The sequence below is a fragment of the Miscanthus floridulus genome, chromosome 1, assembly GCF_019320115.1.
Source record: "Miscanthus floridulus cultivar M001 chromosome 1, ASM1932011v1, whole genome shotgun sequence".
Classification (NCBI taxonomy): Eukaryota; Viridiplantae; Streptophyta; class Magnoliopsida; order Poales; family Poaceae; genus Miscanthus; species Miscanthus floridulus.
Window position 1 is genome coordinate 134,788,859 of NC_089580.1, and position 20,655 is coordinate 134,809,513.

Below are 20,655 nucleotides of genomic sequence, written 5' to 3' on the forward strand. Positions count from 1 at the left end.
AGGGGTGCAGCAGTGGCTCAGCACAGCCTTTCATCCTCAGACGGACGGCCAGTCTGAGATCATCAACAAAGTGATCGCCATGTACTTGCGCTGTGCGACCGGTGACAGGCCGCGCTCATGGGTCGACTGGCTACCATGGGTGGAGTACTGCTACAACACGTCATACCACACGGCGCTTCGTGCGACTCCGTTCGAGATTGTCTACAGCCGCCCACCACCTTCCCTGCTGCCCCACCAGGAGGGGGCGGCTGAGACGGAGGACGCGGACGCCATGCTCTGGGACCGCGACGCGTTTCTGGTCGAGGTCCGGGAGCGCCTCTTCTAGGCGCAACAACACGCCAAGGAGCATTACGACGAGCACCACCGGGCTGTGGACTTCGCTGTGGGCGATTGGGTGCTGCTTCGACTTCTTCACCGTCCCACCCACACGCTCGCGACACCGGCCAAGGGCAAGCTTCGTCCTCGCTATGCTGGCCCGTTCCGCGTACTGGAACGCATTGGGCGTGTGTCCTATCGTCTATAGCTGCCCGAGACTGCACGCCTCCATGATGTCTTCCACGTCGGGTTGCTCAAGCAGTGGCGGGGTGATCCTCCAGCGACGCCAGCGGTGGTGCCACCCGTTTCCGAGGGGCGTCTGCTACCGGCCCCGGAGCAGGTCGTGCGCGTAGAGCTGCGCCGCGGCCATTGGAAGCTGTTGGTCAAGTGGCACGGCCTTTCGACTACTGCTGCGACATGGGAAGCTCTCGATGACTTCAAAGCCCTCTACCCCAATGTACAACTCGAGGACGAGCTGTTTGTCGACGCGGGAAGAGATGTTATGACCGGCGTCCAGTATCAAAGGCGCCGGCCCATTAATGGCTAATGGCTGATAGCAGCCGGATGGGTTAGGGGGCCTAAAGGCCCATAGTATTATTTCTATTATTTCCATTAGCTATAAATATCAATTGTGAGACACTTGGATAATTAAGCAAGAGTAATATACTTACTCGGCTTCCTTTGGGAGCCAGGAGTTTTGCCCTAGCCACCGCCTGTTCTTCTCCTTCCCTCGCGATCACGGCGCCCCGCCGCCGTGCCCTGCATCCGGCCACCCCGCACACGTACAATCTCCGATCGACCAAGGGGAAGGTACAGGTTCGTATCAGATGGAGACACGGATGACTTCCCAATTAGGATAGGACTACATCAAGGGTCAGCTTTGAGCCCTTATTTGTTTGCTTTAGTGATGGATGAGGTCACAAGGGACATACAAAGGGACATCCCTTGGTGTATGTTTTTCGCGGACGATGTAGTGCTAGTTGATGAAAGCCGGACAGGAGTGAATCAGAAACTGGAGTTATGGCGGGAGACTTTGGAGTCCAAAGGTTTTATACTTAGTAGAACTAAAACTGAGTATATGAGATGTGACTTCGGCACTACTACTCGGGAGGAGGAAGATGTTAGTCTGGAAGATCAAGTAGTGCCTAGGAAGGATATCTTTCGATATTTAGGATCAATGCTACAGAGGGACGGGGATATTGATGAAGATGTTAGCCATAGAATCAAAGCAGGGTGGATGAAGTGGCGGTAAGCGTCTGGTGTCCTATGTGACAAAAGGGTACCACAGAAGCTAAAAGGCAAGTTTTATAGGACGACGATTAGACCTGCTATGTTGTATGGTGCAGAATGTTGGCCTACGAAAAGACGACATATTCAACAGCTAAGTGTCGCGGAAATGCGTATATTGCGTTGGATTTGCGGTCATATAAGAAGGGATCGAGTTCGGAACGATGATATACGTGAGAGATTAGGGGTAGCGCCAATTGAAGAAAAGCTTGTCCAACACCGGTTGAGATGGTTTGGACATGTGCAACGGAGACCTCCAGATGTACCGGTGCGTAGTGGAATCCTAAGTCAGGATAATAACGTGAAGAGAGGCAGAGGAAGACCGAAGTTGACTTGGGTAGAGGCAATAAAAGGAGACTTGAAAGGATGGAATATACCCAAAGACTTAGCCTTAGATAGGAGTGCTTGGAAGACAGCTATTCACGTGCCTGAACCTTGATTGCTTTTGTTGGGTTTCAACTCTAGTCTATCCCCAATTTATTTGGGACTTAAAGGCTTTATTGTTGTTGTCGTTGTTGTAGTAGTAGTAGTAGTGATTCACAAGCAACAAGCATCTTTTCTGACAGACAGGCACACGGTCGCACACATCTCGGCCACGACTCTCTCCAGTGCAACCGTGTGCCTGTCTGTCAGCATTGGCTCATTGGCTGCTTCTCTTGAATGGACCTAAGCAGCTAACCCCGAGCTCCTGCGTTTTTTTTTGAAACGCTGAGCTCTTGCGTTAACTGGTGTGCTAGCGTGAATGCACGATGGTAGGAGGCTGCAACATGCCAGTCTCCAGCGATCCATCAATTTAGCAATCCAGTTAGCTCTTGATTGGGCCTAACTCTGTTTCTTAGCCACAATAGGATGGCCCATATGGAAATAACATGCCCATCAACCTATACCCCTTCACTTTTTTTCCCCAACCAGCAGCGCTGATGCCAGACATTTTGTTTCTATAAGTTCCAGTACTGCCAGAGGCTGGACTGCTGGAGATCTCGGGACTTCCAAGGAGTGGCGATTGGGTCTAATTGCCGGCGTTAGATAGGGTGGCCGCCCTACCTTGCCCTATTGGTAGGTCCGCCACTGGCTCTTATCAAGGTATACTTGAAATGCACTAGAATTATGAGATCCAAGCATCTCTTTGATCAATTGGTGGTTAAAGATGTAGTCTCCTATAACACCATGATCTATGGTTATCTCCAAAATGGCATGGCCAATGAAGCTATTGTGTTGCTCAAAGAAATGGTGGCAGAATGTGTTGCACCAAATTTTGTGACCATTCTTAGTCTGCTTGTAGTTATCACTGATCACAAAGATTTTGTTAGAGGGAGGTGGATTCATGGGCTTTCAATTAGACATGGTTTTTGTGCCAATGTCGACATTGCAAATCAAATTATACGTATGTATTCTGGTTGTGGAAAGATTACATCAGCAAGGATTGTATTTGCTTCATTGGAAAAGAAAATTTTAATTTCATGGACCGCCATGATGATGGGATGCTTATTCTGTGGACATGGAGGTGAAACAGTTGAATTATTTCGATTATTAATGCAGCAACATGGCAATAAGCCTGATTCTGTCACTGTTATGACTGCAATTCAGGCTGTTTCCGAGCTTGGACATTTGAAAGATGTAAAGCAAATTCATTGTTTTGTCTACCGTGCCTTGTTGGAGAAAGATACAAAGACCATAAATTATTTGATAACTGCATATGCCAAATGTGGAAGGTTGGATTTATCAGTAGGTTTGTTCTTAAGTTTGGAACACAGAGATCTAGATTCATGGAATTCTATGATCAGCGCTTATGGGATGCATGGATTTTATACTAAGGTACTTGAAATGTTTAAGCTGATGGAAGAAGGAAACATTAATCCTGATGGGTTAACATTTTCTTCAGTGCTTTCTGCATGCAGTCATGCTGGTCTAATTAAGGAGGGTTTGCATATTTTTCAGTCAATGACCTCAATATATTCAGTTCTTCCACAGGAAGAGCATTATGGTTGCATTGTTGATTTATTGAGTCGAGCAGGGCATCTTGAAGAAGGATACAAGCTCATAAAGTTATCTACCTTAAATGACAAATCTAGTGTACTTTGTGCTTTACTTTCTGCATGCAGAACTTATGGAAATGCAATGCTTGGGCAGGTTATTAGCAATGAGCTCCTTGAGCTTGGACAACAGAATCCAGGTACTTATGCTTTGATTTCAGAGGTATTTGCTCAGAAAGGACAATGGAATAAATCAGCTAATATAAGGAATAGAGCAAAAGAAAATGGGTCGAGAAAACTTCCTGGTTCTAGCTTGATCGAATCAGTGGAGCAAGCTAACAAGGTGTGTTAGACAGGTGTAAGAACATCACATGTAATTGGTGCCTTTATCTTGCACTTGAACACCATTCAATCTCAATATGAAGCAAAATTTTGTTATGCGCTGAAAGTCTGAACCATTTTAAAGGAAAATGCAAGGTTCACAGTTCCTTTACCGAACACGCATACACATCCTCTATCGGCTTCTTATGAGGAAAAAGGAGATGTATATCATGTTTGAACATGCTTATTGTTTCGTTCCTTCAAGCATCAAGGCAGATGTTTGAGAGGCACAAATAGCAGACAATGGTACGATTGCACATGTTTGGCTTGATATTTCTGCTTTACATTATTTCTCCTATTGGGTCTTATTCTAAAGTAAAAACTAGATGTCAGGATATTGGGCATTTTCTGAAAATCATTTGACCAATAAACACTCGAAATGACCAAATGAAAACATCTCAGTTGCAGTAGCCATTGATTTTTTTTTTCGGATTTAAACTTATATTGGTTGTAGAAAATTGCATCTTGCAATTTCTGAATCTTAGCGTGTTGGCCTACCTAAGTACTTCGGACATTCTTCTCGTTATATGATTCCTTACACCCAAATGTATGACATGCTGATGCCCTTAGCAAGATACAATTTAGTTCATGTTTGATGCCATATTTTTTCTGATAATGATTTCTTCATTGTAGTAGTAGTGGGCACACTTTTCTTAAACTGGCACAGAAAAGGGAAGGAGTGCTAACTTGGATGTATCATTCATAAGCAAGGTTACATGAATACATTACTGGGTTAAACAAAACTATGTTCTCTGCAGTGGAGGTATGAAGAACCAGATATGTCTGTTTTTTGGCTTTCTGAAGAGGTTTGTGACACAGGTACACAGCTTTACCACCCAGAAGGCCAGAACTGCTTTACTCAACTTTACCGTTCTAGTTGGGAACCTGTCAAGTACTCAAGTGTGTGTGTTTTTGCATTCACAGAGCATACCATCCACCAGTTGGGAAATGGTATTTTCTAGTTTCACGTGAGGGCCAGCATTTTCTGTGTGTGCATATATGAAGAAAAAAAGGGCGTACCTAGTGCAGAGAGCTCCCACTCTGTGCGAGGTCTGAGGAAGGGTGTCAGTGGCAAGCCTTATCCTCGCCTGTGCAATGCGAGGAGACCGCGACTCGAACTCGGGACCTTCCGGTCACAGGCGGTAAGACTCTACCGTTTGCACCATGCCCGTCCTTCTCTGTGCGGGGTCTGGGGAAGGGTGTCAGTGGCAAGCCTTACCCTCGCCCGTTGTATTCCTCTTATCCTTTTTCAGGCGGGACGACTAGTGGCTGGACGTCTGGCCCGAGGATGTGTTTGGGCGTAGTTTGGGGCCATCCGATTTGAGGAATAGGAGTCGTTTAATCACAACCCATAACAGAAGAAACGAGCGCACCTATCTCTCCCTCATGTAACGGAACAGAAGGAGCGCGACTCGCGTGTACTCGCGGTGGCCTATCCCCCCGCCGCGTCGTCATCCCACGACGCGCCGCCAGCATCGAGAAGGGGAGGGGGCGACGCTCGCCTGCGCCTTTGGTTCGGATGTCCAACCGATGCTGAGAGAAGGTGGTGACACCGAGGCGAAGCAGTGGAAGGCGAGGAGGGAGTGAGATGCAACATTCGATCTACTTTTGAAACATCCAGATACAACACTTGCAACATATGTCTCAAGATAGATGAAACACTTGAAATATGCATCTGAAGCACACGCAAAACACCTCAAAACCATTATAAAATATACGCAACATCCAGATAAAATAATATATATATGTGATACATATGCAACATCCAAATAAACACATTTGCAACATATGTCTGAAAAAAACCGATGAAATATTGGGAACAGATGTGTATAACCATTGCAACCCTTGCTAGCTTGTCATTTTTGCATAGAATGCTATATATGACAAAATGGTATGAAATTTTCACAGTAAACTATTGTGAGCACTAGGAAGCTTCTATAATTTTCTGAGAGTTTATTGTGCATATTTGGTGTATGTTTGTTATTTACCCTAATTATCCAATTAAATTAATAAAGGCATTTAAGTAATTAGATTGTGATTAACCATGATGTTTTCATGGTTCTTATGATGCATAGTAACTGTTGATGTCAATAGTAAAGCTTAGAAGCAATTGATTGTATGCAACTAACTATTTATCACTTTATAATTCAAATAAAGGGCTACATGTATAGTTTTGATTGTGTGGATGATTTCATGTGGATAATGATCTTTTCTGTAAAACTTATTAATAACAAAGTTGTAGATAACTTACTAATCTACTTTGTGCTAAATTTTCATGGTCATAGAACTTAGGGTTTTAGAGTTCTAACTGTTACTAGTTTGCTGTCTAAAATATTTACTTTCTGGATAGATTTGATTGACTGATTTGTTTGACCTAGATAACTGTGGAATCACCTTAAGAGTATTAAAACAAAGTTGGAGACAATTTCATAGGATTTCCAGAATGTCCACAATCATATGATTTTGATATATATAACTCCAGTTATGATTAAAATAAGTAGCTGCTATTTTATAGTTCGGTAAATGAGTCGCATGAGTGTTTGCTTAAGTAATAGAGAAGAGATATGCACCTACTGAATAAAATATGATGCACTTGTTATTACTTTCACACCATGCTGTTGAAATTACTTACAAGGATGCATTCAACATGTTTTATCATACTATACTTGTTGACATACATGCATTCGCAATATCTTATTCTATGATCATGCATATAGGATCGACCGAGGAAGTAACATTGTTGGAATTCAACGAAGAAGAGGATGGGGACCAGCAGGAGATTCCTCAAGACATAGCTCCCGAAAAAGAGGACCAGAATCTAGAAGAGCTCTCGAAGTGCTCTGATCACCGCTCCACTTTTTTTCTGAAAGGCAAGCCCCGGAGTATTCTAAGTCTCCTAGTGTTTTACAAAATATTACTTGAGTTCTTTATAATTGATGCATTAGGTTATAAGGGTTGTCTAGAAACACTTGATGCATGGAACTACCTTGTCCAGATATATACACCTTTACCCTATGTAGGTCTAGGATCGAATATATGCTTAGCCCTGCTTAGACCGGTAGAAGTCGGGTGATTTTCTGTCACCTGCGAGATATAGGTGGATACCAAAGCACGGTTGGCTATATTTGCTATCATGGAAATAAAACTTGGGGTAATGTAAATGGAGGCCGGGCAAAGTCTATGGTAGGTTGACTCGTGTGATTTCGTCTGTGCCGGTTAAGGACCGTACTGTTGTTGGCACTTTTGACAAGATTGAACGCATGCCTATCACTTAGCTAGTCGGATAACTCATTCTGACCGCGAAGCCAAGTAGCTCAACTTAGGCCGGGCTCCGCTCTATCAAAGTGCGCACTCTAGATGATAGTAAGGATGTGCGGGGAGCTAGGCATGAGCCCAAGGGCAGGGTAGTCCTGATCGTCCTAGCATCTAGTTGTCCCTGATTGTGCGGCGCTAGACGAACTCGCAAAATGTGTAATTGAGTTATACCAAAGATGACCTAAGGTGACCGTTGATCTGGTCTGCCTAGGTCTATGTTAGGAATAAATTCCCAGCTGGTTGAAATCGATTCAAATCACCGTCTCTCCTGGATAGTGAGAAACTTGGCTAGCTCCAACATCATAGTAATTGTATTATAAAATGTGATGGTTCAGATTAATATGGAATTGCTATACTGCCATGGTTACCATTGTATGCTCTTAAAATGATATATCACATGTTTGGCTCATGATAATTGCTAATCTAGAGATGAATAGTTATAATTAACTTAATGATGGAACTATAATTGTATAACTGAGTTAATTGCTTTTTATGCAAAATGTTGTCAAGCTACCTCCACTTATAAAGCCTTGCATAATCCTTGGAGTCAATTTATTTCTGGTTTATGATGTGTAAGTCTAGCTGAGTACCTTCTTATACTCAGGGTTTTATTCCCATTGTTGCAGATGGCACAATATATCATGGATATTGCAAGAATTGCTTCCATTCCGTTGTGGATGAGGAGTAAACCTCGGGCAGGCATCTTTAATAATTCCTCTATTATGCTTTTGTGGATTGTGATCTTATGCTGGCACTGTATTTGAACTATGTGACAAATGCTAATTTCCAAACGTAATTTGCTTCCGCTATTACTACTCTATCAAACTTGGTTTGTAATAACTTTATTTCATACTCTGATGATGGAAATATATCCATGAACTCTATGTAATATGTGACATGTATGTTGAATCATGTACGATCTTGGTTGTTTGTGGATCGTTTATCGAGACCTGTCGTGGTACTCGACAGACTAACGAGTTTGTATGGGCTCAAGTATGATAGTACTCGACAAACTTCCACTGCAACTCTGATATAGGCTAGTTATCGACTCTTGTCTAGTTCAAGTACGGCTGCATCAATCCGGTCAATCTCCACTGCTCGAACTAGATTAAGGTCAAGTTATCGGCTCTATCTAAGGGTGGCGTCCTTCGGATAGATTCATTAAGTTATCAATATTGCTTATTGATTTTATTATTTATTTAATTATAGCAATATTACTTTGCCCGATTGGGATTGATCTAGACCGGCCTTATATCCTGCTTAACCCATCGTTTATTAATCTAAACCAATCTAATCTGCACCTTAAACGATGAGTTATGTTTTATCGGTTGTTTTATGTTAATCTTGATCGTGCATAGTGTGTGGTTAAGACATGCCTGGTCTTGAATAGATCTATCGGCTAACGAGAACCGTTCCATGGCCTATTATCACGGCCTGTGTGATTCTGCCTCACACCCCACTGTTAGCATCATGGAGCGGGGACCGTTATTTGGTAGATTTGTTCCTAATAGGGCATGGCCTTAACTGTGCGCTATGCCTGAATCGGCTGTTTTAGCCGATATCGAGTGTTTTCACATATACAGTTCACATCACGAGACCATTGAAGTAAGGGTAGATTGAAAGATATGTTAGCCCCATGATCTTATTATTATGTTACGGCCAGCATGATTCTACCTCATGCCCCACTAATATTAGTAATAAGTTAGGGTCGTCAAATCTATTGTTATTTCTACGGCTGTTGGGTTCATAAACCCGAGGTCCCTCGTGGGCTGGCTTCCCAACAGAGGCTTAGCCCAGTGGGCAACGTTGCAAACAACGCACAACTTATGGGCTGACCCAAGTACCTAAATGACAGGCCAGAAGGGCGATCCAATCACCGATCGAAAGGTCTGGCCGAGGAGGAACGACACCCATTTTTTGACTCTGGCCCACCTCTCCGACCGGAGCACTCGCTTTAGTCTCTAGCACGTCTCCGGACAGCCTCTCCGACCGGAAGGCCTGGCCAAAGCACTACTTTTGACTCTGACCCTCGTCTTCGACTGGGGATGCATCAAACCCCTACTCACTGCTCTTCTCCGACTGGTGCGATCTAGGCCGACTAGGACTAACCGACTAGGGATGCCCGCTCGGTGAGGACCAGGAAACGGATGGAGAAAGTAAGGTAGGGCGCACAAGTCAAACCGCAATACTAGGGTCCACACCCTGTACACTACAGAAATAGTACCCTGTGACCTCCCTGGCATGGCAGAGTCCAAGTAGTGTTATAGGCGCCGACATTTTCCCCTATAGTATTGTGGGCCGCGTTAACTCCCATACGGTAAGGCTCCCCCACATGCCTCTAGGCATCGACAGTGTTGTGGGCGCCAATATTTACCGTACCAGGCGAACATGGTAAAACCCCTTGCATGCCTCTAGGTATCAATAGTGTGGCAGGCGCCGACGTCTGCCATACCCAAAGAAAACAACACAACCTCCCATATGCATCTGACATTCAACAGTGTTGTGGGAGCCTACCATCATCCTATACCCGTCGATGTGGGCTACAAGGCTTAAAGCATACGTACTCTCTCCCTCTTACTTGTAAGACCATCCCCTTCATCTATAAAAGGGAATGCACTCTCTCCCAACATTCAGGTTGATTCAGATTCATTAGATCGATCAAGTTCACTACTACACAACAGCAGAACCACCAGGTTCAAACCCCGAGCACACGCTCGAACACTTAGCTCATAGCGGGGCTCCCGTCACTCTCAACCCTTCCGACCAGAGTCCGATAGGACCTCTTGTACCCTCATCTTTCTCCTTCTCGTTTGTAACCCCACTGCAAACTTCGAGCACCTGGGCTCAGAAATAAAGTCACCGACTGACTCAAACTGGACATAGGGCACGTTGCCTAAACCAGTATAAACCCTGTGTTATTGAGTGCTAGGCCACCTCCGATCACAATATACGGCAAAACTACAAATATTTACTTGTTGGTCACTTTCTGCACCGACAGTTGGCACCGTCTGTGGGGAAGACGCTATACGTTCAACACTTTTTGGTCATCGGATTGTAATAGAACCGTCCAATTTATATAAGATCAAGTACGGTTGTCCCTGCTAACACATTGACATACGCATACATTCACTTATATAAACCCAGTAGTCCGCCGAGTGTCCTGAAAGACCTCGGTAAATCAACATCACAACCAAGATCGCATGATTAAGCAAATACATATCACATACGCAGGGTTGCAGCGAAAATAATATTACAAATGGGTTCACAAATAATAGTACAAGTTTAGGTTTCAAAACCGCTTAGTGAAAACAACATAGCTTTCAAATGATTACCTTAATATAAGTTTTAAATACATTGCTAGCATAAGTGACATCCTCAGACAAAAGCATATAGATGAGAACTAAATATAGAATCACCGAGCCCACAGGTGGTTAGCCACCATCTTCAATAGGCCGAGAACTCCACCTGCAACATGGAGGGATAAACCCTGAGTACTCGAATGTACTCAACCAGACTTACCCGTTGGAAACCAAAACAAATGACACCAAGGATTATGCAAGGCTTTATCAGTGGATCTAGCTGGACAACCTTTTATATAAAAGCTTGAGTAACCATTAGCATTATTCACCTATACTAGCAGTGACTTTTAGCCATTACCTATCATCTATATTAGCACCTATACTAATCAATTACTTGATTAAGTTGCAAACAATAATAACCATATCTGGTATTTCATGGCTTATTATCATTATCATCATCATCATTTAACCATATATTTAAATTTAGTGAATCAACGTTGTTGCTGCTTAGTCAAGTTCTCATTATCCAGGAGAGACAGCGATTTGAATCGATTCCTATCCAATTGGAGGGGTATTCCTAACACAAACCTTGCTTCTCCCATCAGGGTCGCAAACAAGTCACCTTTGGTACAATTCAGGAGTCGCGAGTCCGATCAGTGCCGCAAAATCAGAGAACCACTCTGCCATGAGTGCTCGGTGACTTAACCTGCCCTTGGGCTTACGCCAATGGCTCTCCGCACATCCTTACTTCCATCCAGATTGTGAGCCCCTGCTCACATCCTCAGCCTGAATCGAGCTACTAGGCTTCATGGTCGGAACGAGTTATTTGGCTAGCTAAATGTTAGGCTGCGTTCAACATGACATAAGGACATACAGCGTATCGGTCCTTAAACGACACAGACGGGGATAGATTCACACCCAAGACCTCCATGCCTTGTTGCTACACTACCATCATCCCGTCCGGTCTCTTTTCATTATTAACACATGGTTCTTTTTCATGATAGCAAATATAGCCAACCATGACCAGAGCTCATCCTACATCTCGCAGGTGATAGGAAATCACCCAATTTCTACCGGTCTAAGCATAGCTAAGCATCATTCGATCCTACACTTAATTAGGATTCACAGGATTTTATCTAGACAAGGTAAGGATATAATGCAATAATTGGTTCCAACCAATTCCTATACTTAATGCATCATCAATAATAAAAGATACTCAAGATATTTGTAAAAACATGGGAGGCTTAGAATGCTCTGGGGCCTGCCTGGGATCCGACACAAGTCAGTTTAGTTAGCTTGCACCGTCTTGGTGACATCTCCGGTCCTAGCACTTGCTTAGTCCTTCCATCTTTAGGATAGATCTACCAAACCCAATCTTCGAGTTCAGCTCCACATCACATCCTTCATGTGGTTCATCTAGCGTACCTAAATGAGATGCAAGATGCATATGTATGAATGTGAGGAATGGTAACACAAGATGCATCACATAAGCATTCAAGACAAACACAAGATTATGCAAGACATAGACACCAATAGCTATTTAACTAACATCACACAACTAACTATAGAGAGCAAGCACATCAAGCATGACACAAGCTTAACAAGGTCACAAGTATCATAACTGGACCATCAACAAGGGCATAAGCCACACTTAGCAACACATGGAGTAAACAACCACAACTAGCATATGTCTATTTCTGGACTGGAAACAATAGCTTCATGTTTGGATCATAACTAGAGTTATACAAATCCAATAGCCATGCAACGAGACATTATGGAAAGCTTATGAAATTTTCTACAATTCATCTTTAATCATCTTAGCATGATTCTCAAGTTAACTAAGTCAAATATACTCATTTACAGAAACTGGTCCATAATTGACAGAGAGCAGCCGTTTCTGAAACCCAACTTTAAATAAGCATAACTCACAAACCACAAGGCCAAATACCACCAAATGTTAACAGAAGCTAGATACATGAATTATCTACAACTTTTGTATAAACAAGTTTCACAACAAAGCACATTATCATGAAGAACTTTGCTAGGTTCCCAGATCTGTCCATAAACCACATCAGCAAGAAAATAATTACTAACTTATGTTGCAAACACATAATTGGGCAAAACCAACTTTACCAACATCTCACACATGACTAAAGAACACCAGAAAGCATGGTGCTCACCTCTAAATAAATTTTCTTAAAGCATTTCTTAATTTATTTAGACATCAAGGTGTATTTATGAGCATATAACAAAAATGCACAATAAATTCTACAAAAATTACAGTAGCTCACCTATCCTCTCAATAGTCCACTGTACAAATTTTATACCATTTGCATAAGTATAGCTGCCTCTATGAAAAAGACAATTTGCTATTGCAAGAAGTCATGTGAGAGCGAGATAAACCAATAACTCACTCATACTTCATCCAATACTCATGAAATTTTTACCACACATAAACTATCACATGAGTAGCATGCCACAAAAATTTCACTTCATTTGGAGCCCTAGATCTACAGTTATGGAAAAAAACAAATTCAATTAGCATTACAACCTTACTACACAAATCTATTTTTACAGAAAAATATTTAAACTAAAACATGCCATATTATAGATCTACTGCATAGACAATTTCACAAGGATTCCAAAAAGTCCTCATTTGCTATTTTATGAATTTCCTATGAATTCTTATGGATTTTCCAAATTTTAGCTAATTTCCTACAAATAGGTCCTTATTGGCACTATTCATCTGAGTCTACAGGTTGCAGTTAGGTCCCTTCCCTTTGTCGAATTCTTGCACGGGGTCTCTGACGCGAACTTGAAACAGAGGACGCCGGGGAATCGGCCGGTGGCGGCCGGAGAAGGGCCGGCGGCGGCGTGGGAATGGTGGGGAAGCACCAGGAGCCTCGCGCGCATGCGTAGGGATGCCCAGCTCGGCCCGAGATGGTCTGTGGCGGTGCGACCACTGTAGCAGCGGTGGCGACGGCAGCTGTCCTGATGGCCGGGCTGCTCCGGTGGTTTCTGGCTCCACGGTGGTGCGCCGGTCGTAGAGGAGGAAGAGGCAGAGCTATTGGTTCACGCGGTTGGTCATGAGGGGGCTCGGAAGCCAGGGAATGCAAGTGTCAGCGAGCTCTGCCGTCCGTGGCGGCCGTGGCCGTGCACAGTAGCAGAGCGAGAGGGAGAGCGCAAGGGAAGGTGAGAGGGAGTAGGAGAGTGACCGCAACGGTCTGCTACGTCCGAAAGAGGAGAAACACAAGCACACGGAGGCATGGGCATGCGTCGGCAATGGTGGGACGCGAGCTCCCGAATGGCTGCCACGCACAGGCCACGCGACATCCTTTGGGGCGTTTCCGCGAACAACTGGCGGGCGACGTAGTGGCCGGCGTGGAACACGTCTTTGGGATGTCTCCTGGCCGAATTTGACAATGGCCCCAAAACAAAGTTTGCTTCTTTCCTGACGCTCTACATTTCTTATTTAAGGAGCCAAGTCATTAGAGCTTTGGATCAGTGGGTAATTAGGCTCCAAAGTGATAGTGTCAATGTATTGACAGCGACAAACAAAAATCCAATTTGATGGTCCAAACTAACTCAAACAAGTGCCATCTTTTTACATGCTCTTATCCATCATGTACACTCCATCTTTTATCTTTGGACCAAATCGAGTTGCTTAGCAAAATTTGGAGAACGCGGGATGTCAATGTCGATGTCGGTGAATTCCGGACTGCAAACACTGTCGGGTTGATTTCAGCTTTTCTATTAGACTTTGAGCCTTGTTTTGATCCATTTTGAAACCGAATCATGACTTGGTCTTTTAACAAAGTTTGTTATAATCAAACTTTTATTCAACTTTCATTTTTGGTCAAACCTCATATCTAGTCTAGAAGTCAACTTTATTTCTCGGTCAACGTAAAGCCCTTTTTGCTATAGAATCTAGGATTTCCATTATTTTTGGATATTTTCTCCACCTTTGCTCAACATGAACCCTTCATAACTTTTATTGTAGAGTTCAATTAGAGTTATTTGGCAAGGTTTTAAGGTTTGGTTGACGACCGAGAATTCCATTCACTTTATAAAATAATTCAAGCAAGGACATAACTTGTCATTTCATGTGACTTCTTGATTCCAAACTTCATGAAACTTTTCTATGGATCAATATAGATGGATATTGATGTGAGACACATGAAAGAAGTACATCTAACATTACTTAAGCATACTTTTTGGAAAGGGCAACATGTAAGCAATGGTGCATGGTCCAAGTTTAAGTTGGGCTTATTTTCATAATTTGATCTAACATCTCCATCACTACTTAACATGCCATGGTTGAGTTTGAACCCATTGCTTAACTGGTGACAAACACCTAGGGTGTTACATGGATGGCCCACTTTTCCACCATCTTTGCCATGGTAGGCTCAGGTAATATGATTCATTTTAGCTCACTGGAGTTTCCTAGACTCCCACATGTTGGGATGTGGGTTCCACCCGTCTCCGAGCCATCCTAGGCCTTCCTCTTTGGAAGCCTGGACTTCGCCGCCGATCGGCTTGGTGTACTACACCTCCGCGAGGAGGCACTCATTACAGCGCTCGTCAGAGGGGCACCCTCCATCGGCTCTAGGACGCACGATGACTTCAATGACAAGGCATCTATGCTTCATTCCGAGAAAACTCTCTGCTCAAACCCTGCTATGAGTAATGTACATGTTGTTATTTACTTGTTATTCTCTATCTTCCACCGATTATCCAGAGGGGCCCTGTTGTCCCCGCCACGACCACCATATGACTGGTTCCCCTATGGCCTCGCATCTCCCACGGACATGTATGCCCGAGGGCTCTGAAGGATGCCGGCGCTGCCCTGTCTCATGTCCGAATTCATGGGGATGGCGAGCTATGCTCCCACCTATTTCCTCGACCCCATGGATGACGATGTTGAGAGTGATGGCTCCAGCATCGGCAACTTGGCGCCTAGCCACTGTCTGTCCTAGGAGTGCGCTATGGCGGATGCTCTAGGACAACCATCGGTGGTAACAGAGTCCTTGTAGACTCACACCACTCTGGACCCTCATGCGGAGACCCCCATGCTCACATGAGAGCACAGCGAGGAGCTATAACAATAGTGGCTAAACCAGCCACCGACTACGCTAGTGCGCTCGATGCACCCCACTGTGCCCTGCGTGCATAAACCGGTGAGCGGTGCCTGGGGTCATGCCCATCGGGTCCAGCGTAGGGGGACGATCCCCTACAATTCGGTCGGGCCAATCAGAACATCGCCGCTGCGGTAATGCTTCTGTGTGGCCTTCCCAAGCTAAATGACCCTCAGGAATAGATGATCCACCGGAGCCTTCGAGCACTAGTGGAGACCGCCGTTGTTCAACAGGCGGAGAGCTCCGCATCGCGACACCGACTCATGGCCTCTCTCCCCACCAAGCAAGTAGGGACGCACCAGACAAATCGCCCCACCCGCTCACCGCAATAGCCGCCAAGCGTAGCACAGGAAGCCGCATCTCTGCCTCATCTTGACTTGGCGACCACTCTGCACCAACTGCCTGTGCACAAGCGGCTTGGGCCATACCAAGATGCTTGCAGCAGCGACTAGAGTCCTAGCCCGGATGGCTTGGGACCATGGGCCTTTGTCCGATGCATCCAGCGAGCACCGCTCCCACAGCGCTCCAACGGAGGCTAGGGCAAAGGCAAGGCCAAGCGCTAGGATCAAGATGAGGGCCCCTCCACATAAAGGGGGGAAGAAGAACAGAAAAGATCGTCGCTGACCAGCCAACTCCGCGTTGGTCGCCATGGCCGATCACATAGGCAAGCAGCCCCAGCAGGACCTTTCGGGCCACTTCAATGAGCTCATGGAGAGCCCATGCACCAACCACGCCTACCCCATCAAACACCTCTACAAGGACTGCGAGCTCCTCAAGCGCTTTCTATGATAGGCCGGCGGGTGAAAGGAAGAAAAAGGTGAAGCAGCAGCAGCCAAGAAAGGGGCGCAACAGGCAAGGATTCAGACGACTGAAGGTCGAGGTGATCCGACCGGATGCCTACTAACTGAAGGACAACAACGATGATATTTTCACCAACGCTTGGAACAGCTATGTTGTTTTCCTCCTCTAAAATTCTGTATTACCATTGTTTACTTAAATGTTTGCTCCTATAAAAGTGCCCTGACCCGAACACTTTTGGCCTAGGTCACTCGGGGGCTCCACGAGGGTGCACTACTACCTCTCTTTTTTGTTTACTATCATATGGTGAAACTCCTTCCTACTCGAGCAAAAGGGTAGTTTGTTCCTTTAAATTACCTTACGTAGCTTTGCTTTAAAATATTCCGACCGATCGCACCACGCCTCTACCTATGGTTTTGAGCAGCTGAGCCTCGCGGGGCCATGCCCGGGCTCCAAAGGTTGCAGCCTACAGGATGAATGGGCAAGTACAAAAAATAAAGAATAAAAAACAAAATTATGCTAAGGTAAAACTAAGGAACGAAAGGAACAAGCTTCCCCAAATGGAGTGACTCCATCACAAAAAATGAAACCGATTGTAGTCATTAAGTACACAAGAACATTTACACAGGGGCTTCCCCACAAACTTAAACTTTTTGCATCTACTAAACTACTTATACTTTACAAGCTATTGGGGCAGCTCGATGGCATCTACTGTCGGTGCGACCAGCAAAAGCATAGGCTGCTCACTCCCCGGTGGGACAACATTCGGCTCGGTTGAAGGTAGGGTGATGTCCACTTCCTACCCAGGCTCCGTGCCATCCATAGGCTGGGTGGTGTCCCCCCGACGTGTGCTTTTGGCCATGTCCTCACAGCGGGCATCCATCACCCACTACGCAGAGACTTGCTCTACCACCAACCTTGCGTGCGGCAGCAAGCTCTCCCCGAGCGATTGGATGTCCTTCGTGCTCGAGCCATCGGCATACCCGCTGTAGATAGTGGCAAAGTCCAGGTTCGGGTGGTACATCACCATCGAAGTCAACACCCCTGATGCTCTATAAACACAGCCCGTGTGTGATGAGGGCCCGGACCTCATCTGGGACCTCTGCCAGCTGGATGGCGGGCACGCTAGTACTAGGTGCCAACCCAAAGACCTCCAAGACGACAAGCTAGGCAACATTGCAGATCTGGTCAAGTTCCCCCTCGAGAGCACGTCGCTCTTTAAGGGACTTGGCCAGTGCCTCTGCATTTTGGCCAAAAGTCGCCTTGACCATCTCTAGGTTCTGCTCCAGCGACTTAACCTTTCTACCTAGCTCTACAAGAAGGGCGACAAGCTAAGGGAAGAAACCAACACAACAAAAAACAGAGAAGGTACGTGCTGAGGCAGAAGTTCTCGAGGGTGGAGAATTCCTCCACCTGTCAGGCCACCTACTCGCATAGCTAGGCACTCACCTCCTCCGTCCCCATCACCTGGCCCTAAAGCGCGAGCACTTCTAGGTCTGCCTCTGACCGGGCCTTTCACTCTAACTCCAGGCCTTTTGCACCAACTCCAGGGCATTCCACTCTGACTCTAGGGCATTCTGCTCTGAATGAAGGGTCTCTAGGGATTTTTGGAGCGCCACCTCAATGTCCGCCAGGGATTTCCATAACCCTGCCTCGGTCTCTGCCTAGCGGGCCTTTGCCACCTCAAGCCCCCACTTGGCAGTGGTCGCCTGCTTCACTCCACGCTGCTCCTATGCCCACACCATGGTCACCTCGGCCACTCAGTCCTAGGACTCACGACGGGCAGACTATAGCTAACGCTCAAGCTTGGCCATCCGGGCATGCTCCATCCGGAGGAAATAGGACTTGTAGGATGACATCTCCTTTAGACCCTACAAAAACATGAAACAAGCATGCTAAGGCAACTAATAAGAGCCTAAGAGATCAAGGACAAACATGGGAAACTCACCTCCATGGCGAGCTACATGTTGACTTTCACCAACTGCTGGGCAGACTTAACCCACTCCTGGGCGTCCTCGAGCTTCACTGACAGCTTGGTGAGATCGGACTCCATGGCAAGTCCTTTCCCCCCAAGGATGTCCTAGAGCTGACACTCCTGGAAATCCCAAAGGATGAACCGCACCTTTGATGGGTCCTTAGGGCAGGGCCACTCTAGGTCACCCTTCGATAGACCACCGAAGGGCCCAGCCTCTAACTGAACCACCGCTAGCTCCAACGATGGCACTAGCAGCTCCACCACGTCATCCCCTTTGTCGTCGGATGGGATCTCTACCACCTTGGTTGTGCGGGCCACTGATGAGCATTCTGATTCCATCCCAGCCATGTCTCCCCTCAGCACCTTCAGCTCCGACCATGAGGGTGAGCCATGCAGCCCTCCGCCCGGTGAAGCAGGGGGCTCGGTCTCCTCCTCTTCTGCCATAGCTGGTGGAGGAGGGGCCAAGAGGGACACCACCGGTGAAGCCTTCGCCATCACCACCGGGATCACCACCAGCACCGTCACTACCGCTGCCGCCGTACTAGCAACCAACCCAGGAGCACCACCCCCAGAAGGGAAGGACTCACCGCCACCACCCTGTTCCCCCCGCCGCTCGCCGTGGCGTGCTGCAGGGTGGGCCTCCAAACCTCCTGCATGGGAGTTGGGGCAATGCTCAACCCCGTCATCATCCGATTGCTGACAAAAAGTATAGGTCGGTCATACTCCAAAAAGACTCAACAATAAAAGATAAAAAAGAAACAAAGAAAAACATACCGAGAGGTAAGCGGCATGACTCTAAAACCAAGACCCGGTGTTGATGGGCCCGCAGGGTGAGGACCGCTCCTAGGCTGTGACCCATGCCCCCTCACTTTAGCCTAGGGTGGAGTCATCCCAACCGGCTCCTGCCTGGCCTGTGGGTCACCACGACCTTCATCTCGGGAGGCACCGACCGGAGCAGCAGACGGGGCATCCTCCTGCTACGGGTCACGTGTTGGCTCTAGTCTCGGCGACGCACGAGTGCAAGCTCGCTCCTCTGACCACCTGGCCTGCTTGGCCACGTCTGCAGCAAGCGGGGACGAGACTGGCAACGCCACCAAGGGGCATGGTGACCGCGTGCACTTTGCCTCCCATTCACCGATGGCGTTGACGCTCGTAGCATGCTTCCTCGGCACATGAACCTCGGTGCGCCTCTCCGCCTCCTACTCATCGCCAGTAGACATCGCCGCAGGGTCGCGACGCTCCGCTAAGGTCACAACGACCTCCCAACTTTCCTCCTCCTTTCCTCCTCCTCAGAGAAAATCAAGTCATCCACCCAATGTTTTTCTAAATGGTAAACGGTCTTTACCCGGTCGCCCTTCGTTTAGCGTTTAGGCTATTTGCACAGTGTTTAAACGAAGTTAAATAGTCTAAATGGTTTTGTACTTTTAAAAAAATTACATATAATTATATATGTGCATGTAAAAAATCAAGTATTCTAGCATTTATACATATTTATCTGAGTAAAAATCAATTATTTTGGTATGTATATATATTTATGCATGTGAAAAGAACTAAATATAGATATTTATGCATGTAACATATCAAGTGTACACATTTATAAATATAATAAACTTAAGTATACAAATTTATCCATAAAAAAACTAAACTAGATTTACCTCGTGTTTGCCTAAATAGCCGTTTAAACAGCTGTTTAGCCTTTTTAATATAGTTTATCTCCGTTCCGTTTAAGCCATTTAGACCGTTTTTCCTATTTTTTTTACTATTTAAATGGCCAGCCGTTTATTTTCTGTTTACCCCCTAAACAAAATAGTTTACCACCATTTACCATTTAGTGGTTGTTTAATAGGCCGTTTAGGCAAACACTGCATCCACTTCTGTGAGATCCTCTGACTCGAGCTCTGACTCAACTTCGCTCCTTTCCCCGGCCTTCACATGCCGAGCGACCTCCTTCTCCTTCTCATGCTTCCACTGAGCCTCCTCGGCTTTCTTCTTCTTCCTGGCATCCATTGCCTCCTTCTGGGCGGCCTACCTAGCCGTGCCCTCTAGCCCCTTTGGGAGGTGCGGCTGGGACTTGTAAGCATCAAGTCCCTACAAAAATAGGCTACTCGAAATAAAAAAAGTAGGAAAGTAGAGGGGAAAAGAACATGGAGTAAAGAGAGGAGAGAATACCAGTTTGG

At 45.9% G+C, this 20,655-nt stretch overlaps 1 protein-coding gene across 1 annotated transcript; it reads left to right on the forward strand.

Moving 5' to 3' along the window:
• Window positions 1-861: 861 nt before the first annotated feature.
• LOC136463719 (pentatricopeptide repeat-containing protein At1g11290, chloroplastic-like) lies at window positions 862-4,196 on the forward strand. Its single transcript, XM_066462703.1, has 2 exons — window positions 862-883; window positions 2,663-4,196. The coding sequence occupies exons 1-2, from the start codon at window positions 862-864 to the stop codon at window positions 3,925-3,927; spliced, it is 1,287 nt and encodes a 428-aa protein (XP_066318800.1). The 3' UTR covers window positions 3,928-4,196.
• Window positions 4,197-20,655: the final 16,459 nt, after the last annotated feature.

Excerpts from the sequence above, each read along its gene's own strand:
- LOC136463719 (XM_066462703.1), top strand. The coding sequence starts at position 862 with ATGGCTGATAGCAGCCGGATGG. Across the intron at positions 884-2,662 it reads GGCTGATAGCAGCCGGATGG|GTCCGCCACTGGCTCTTATC; the intron begins GTTAGGGGGCCT and ends CCCTATTGGTAG.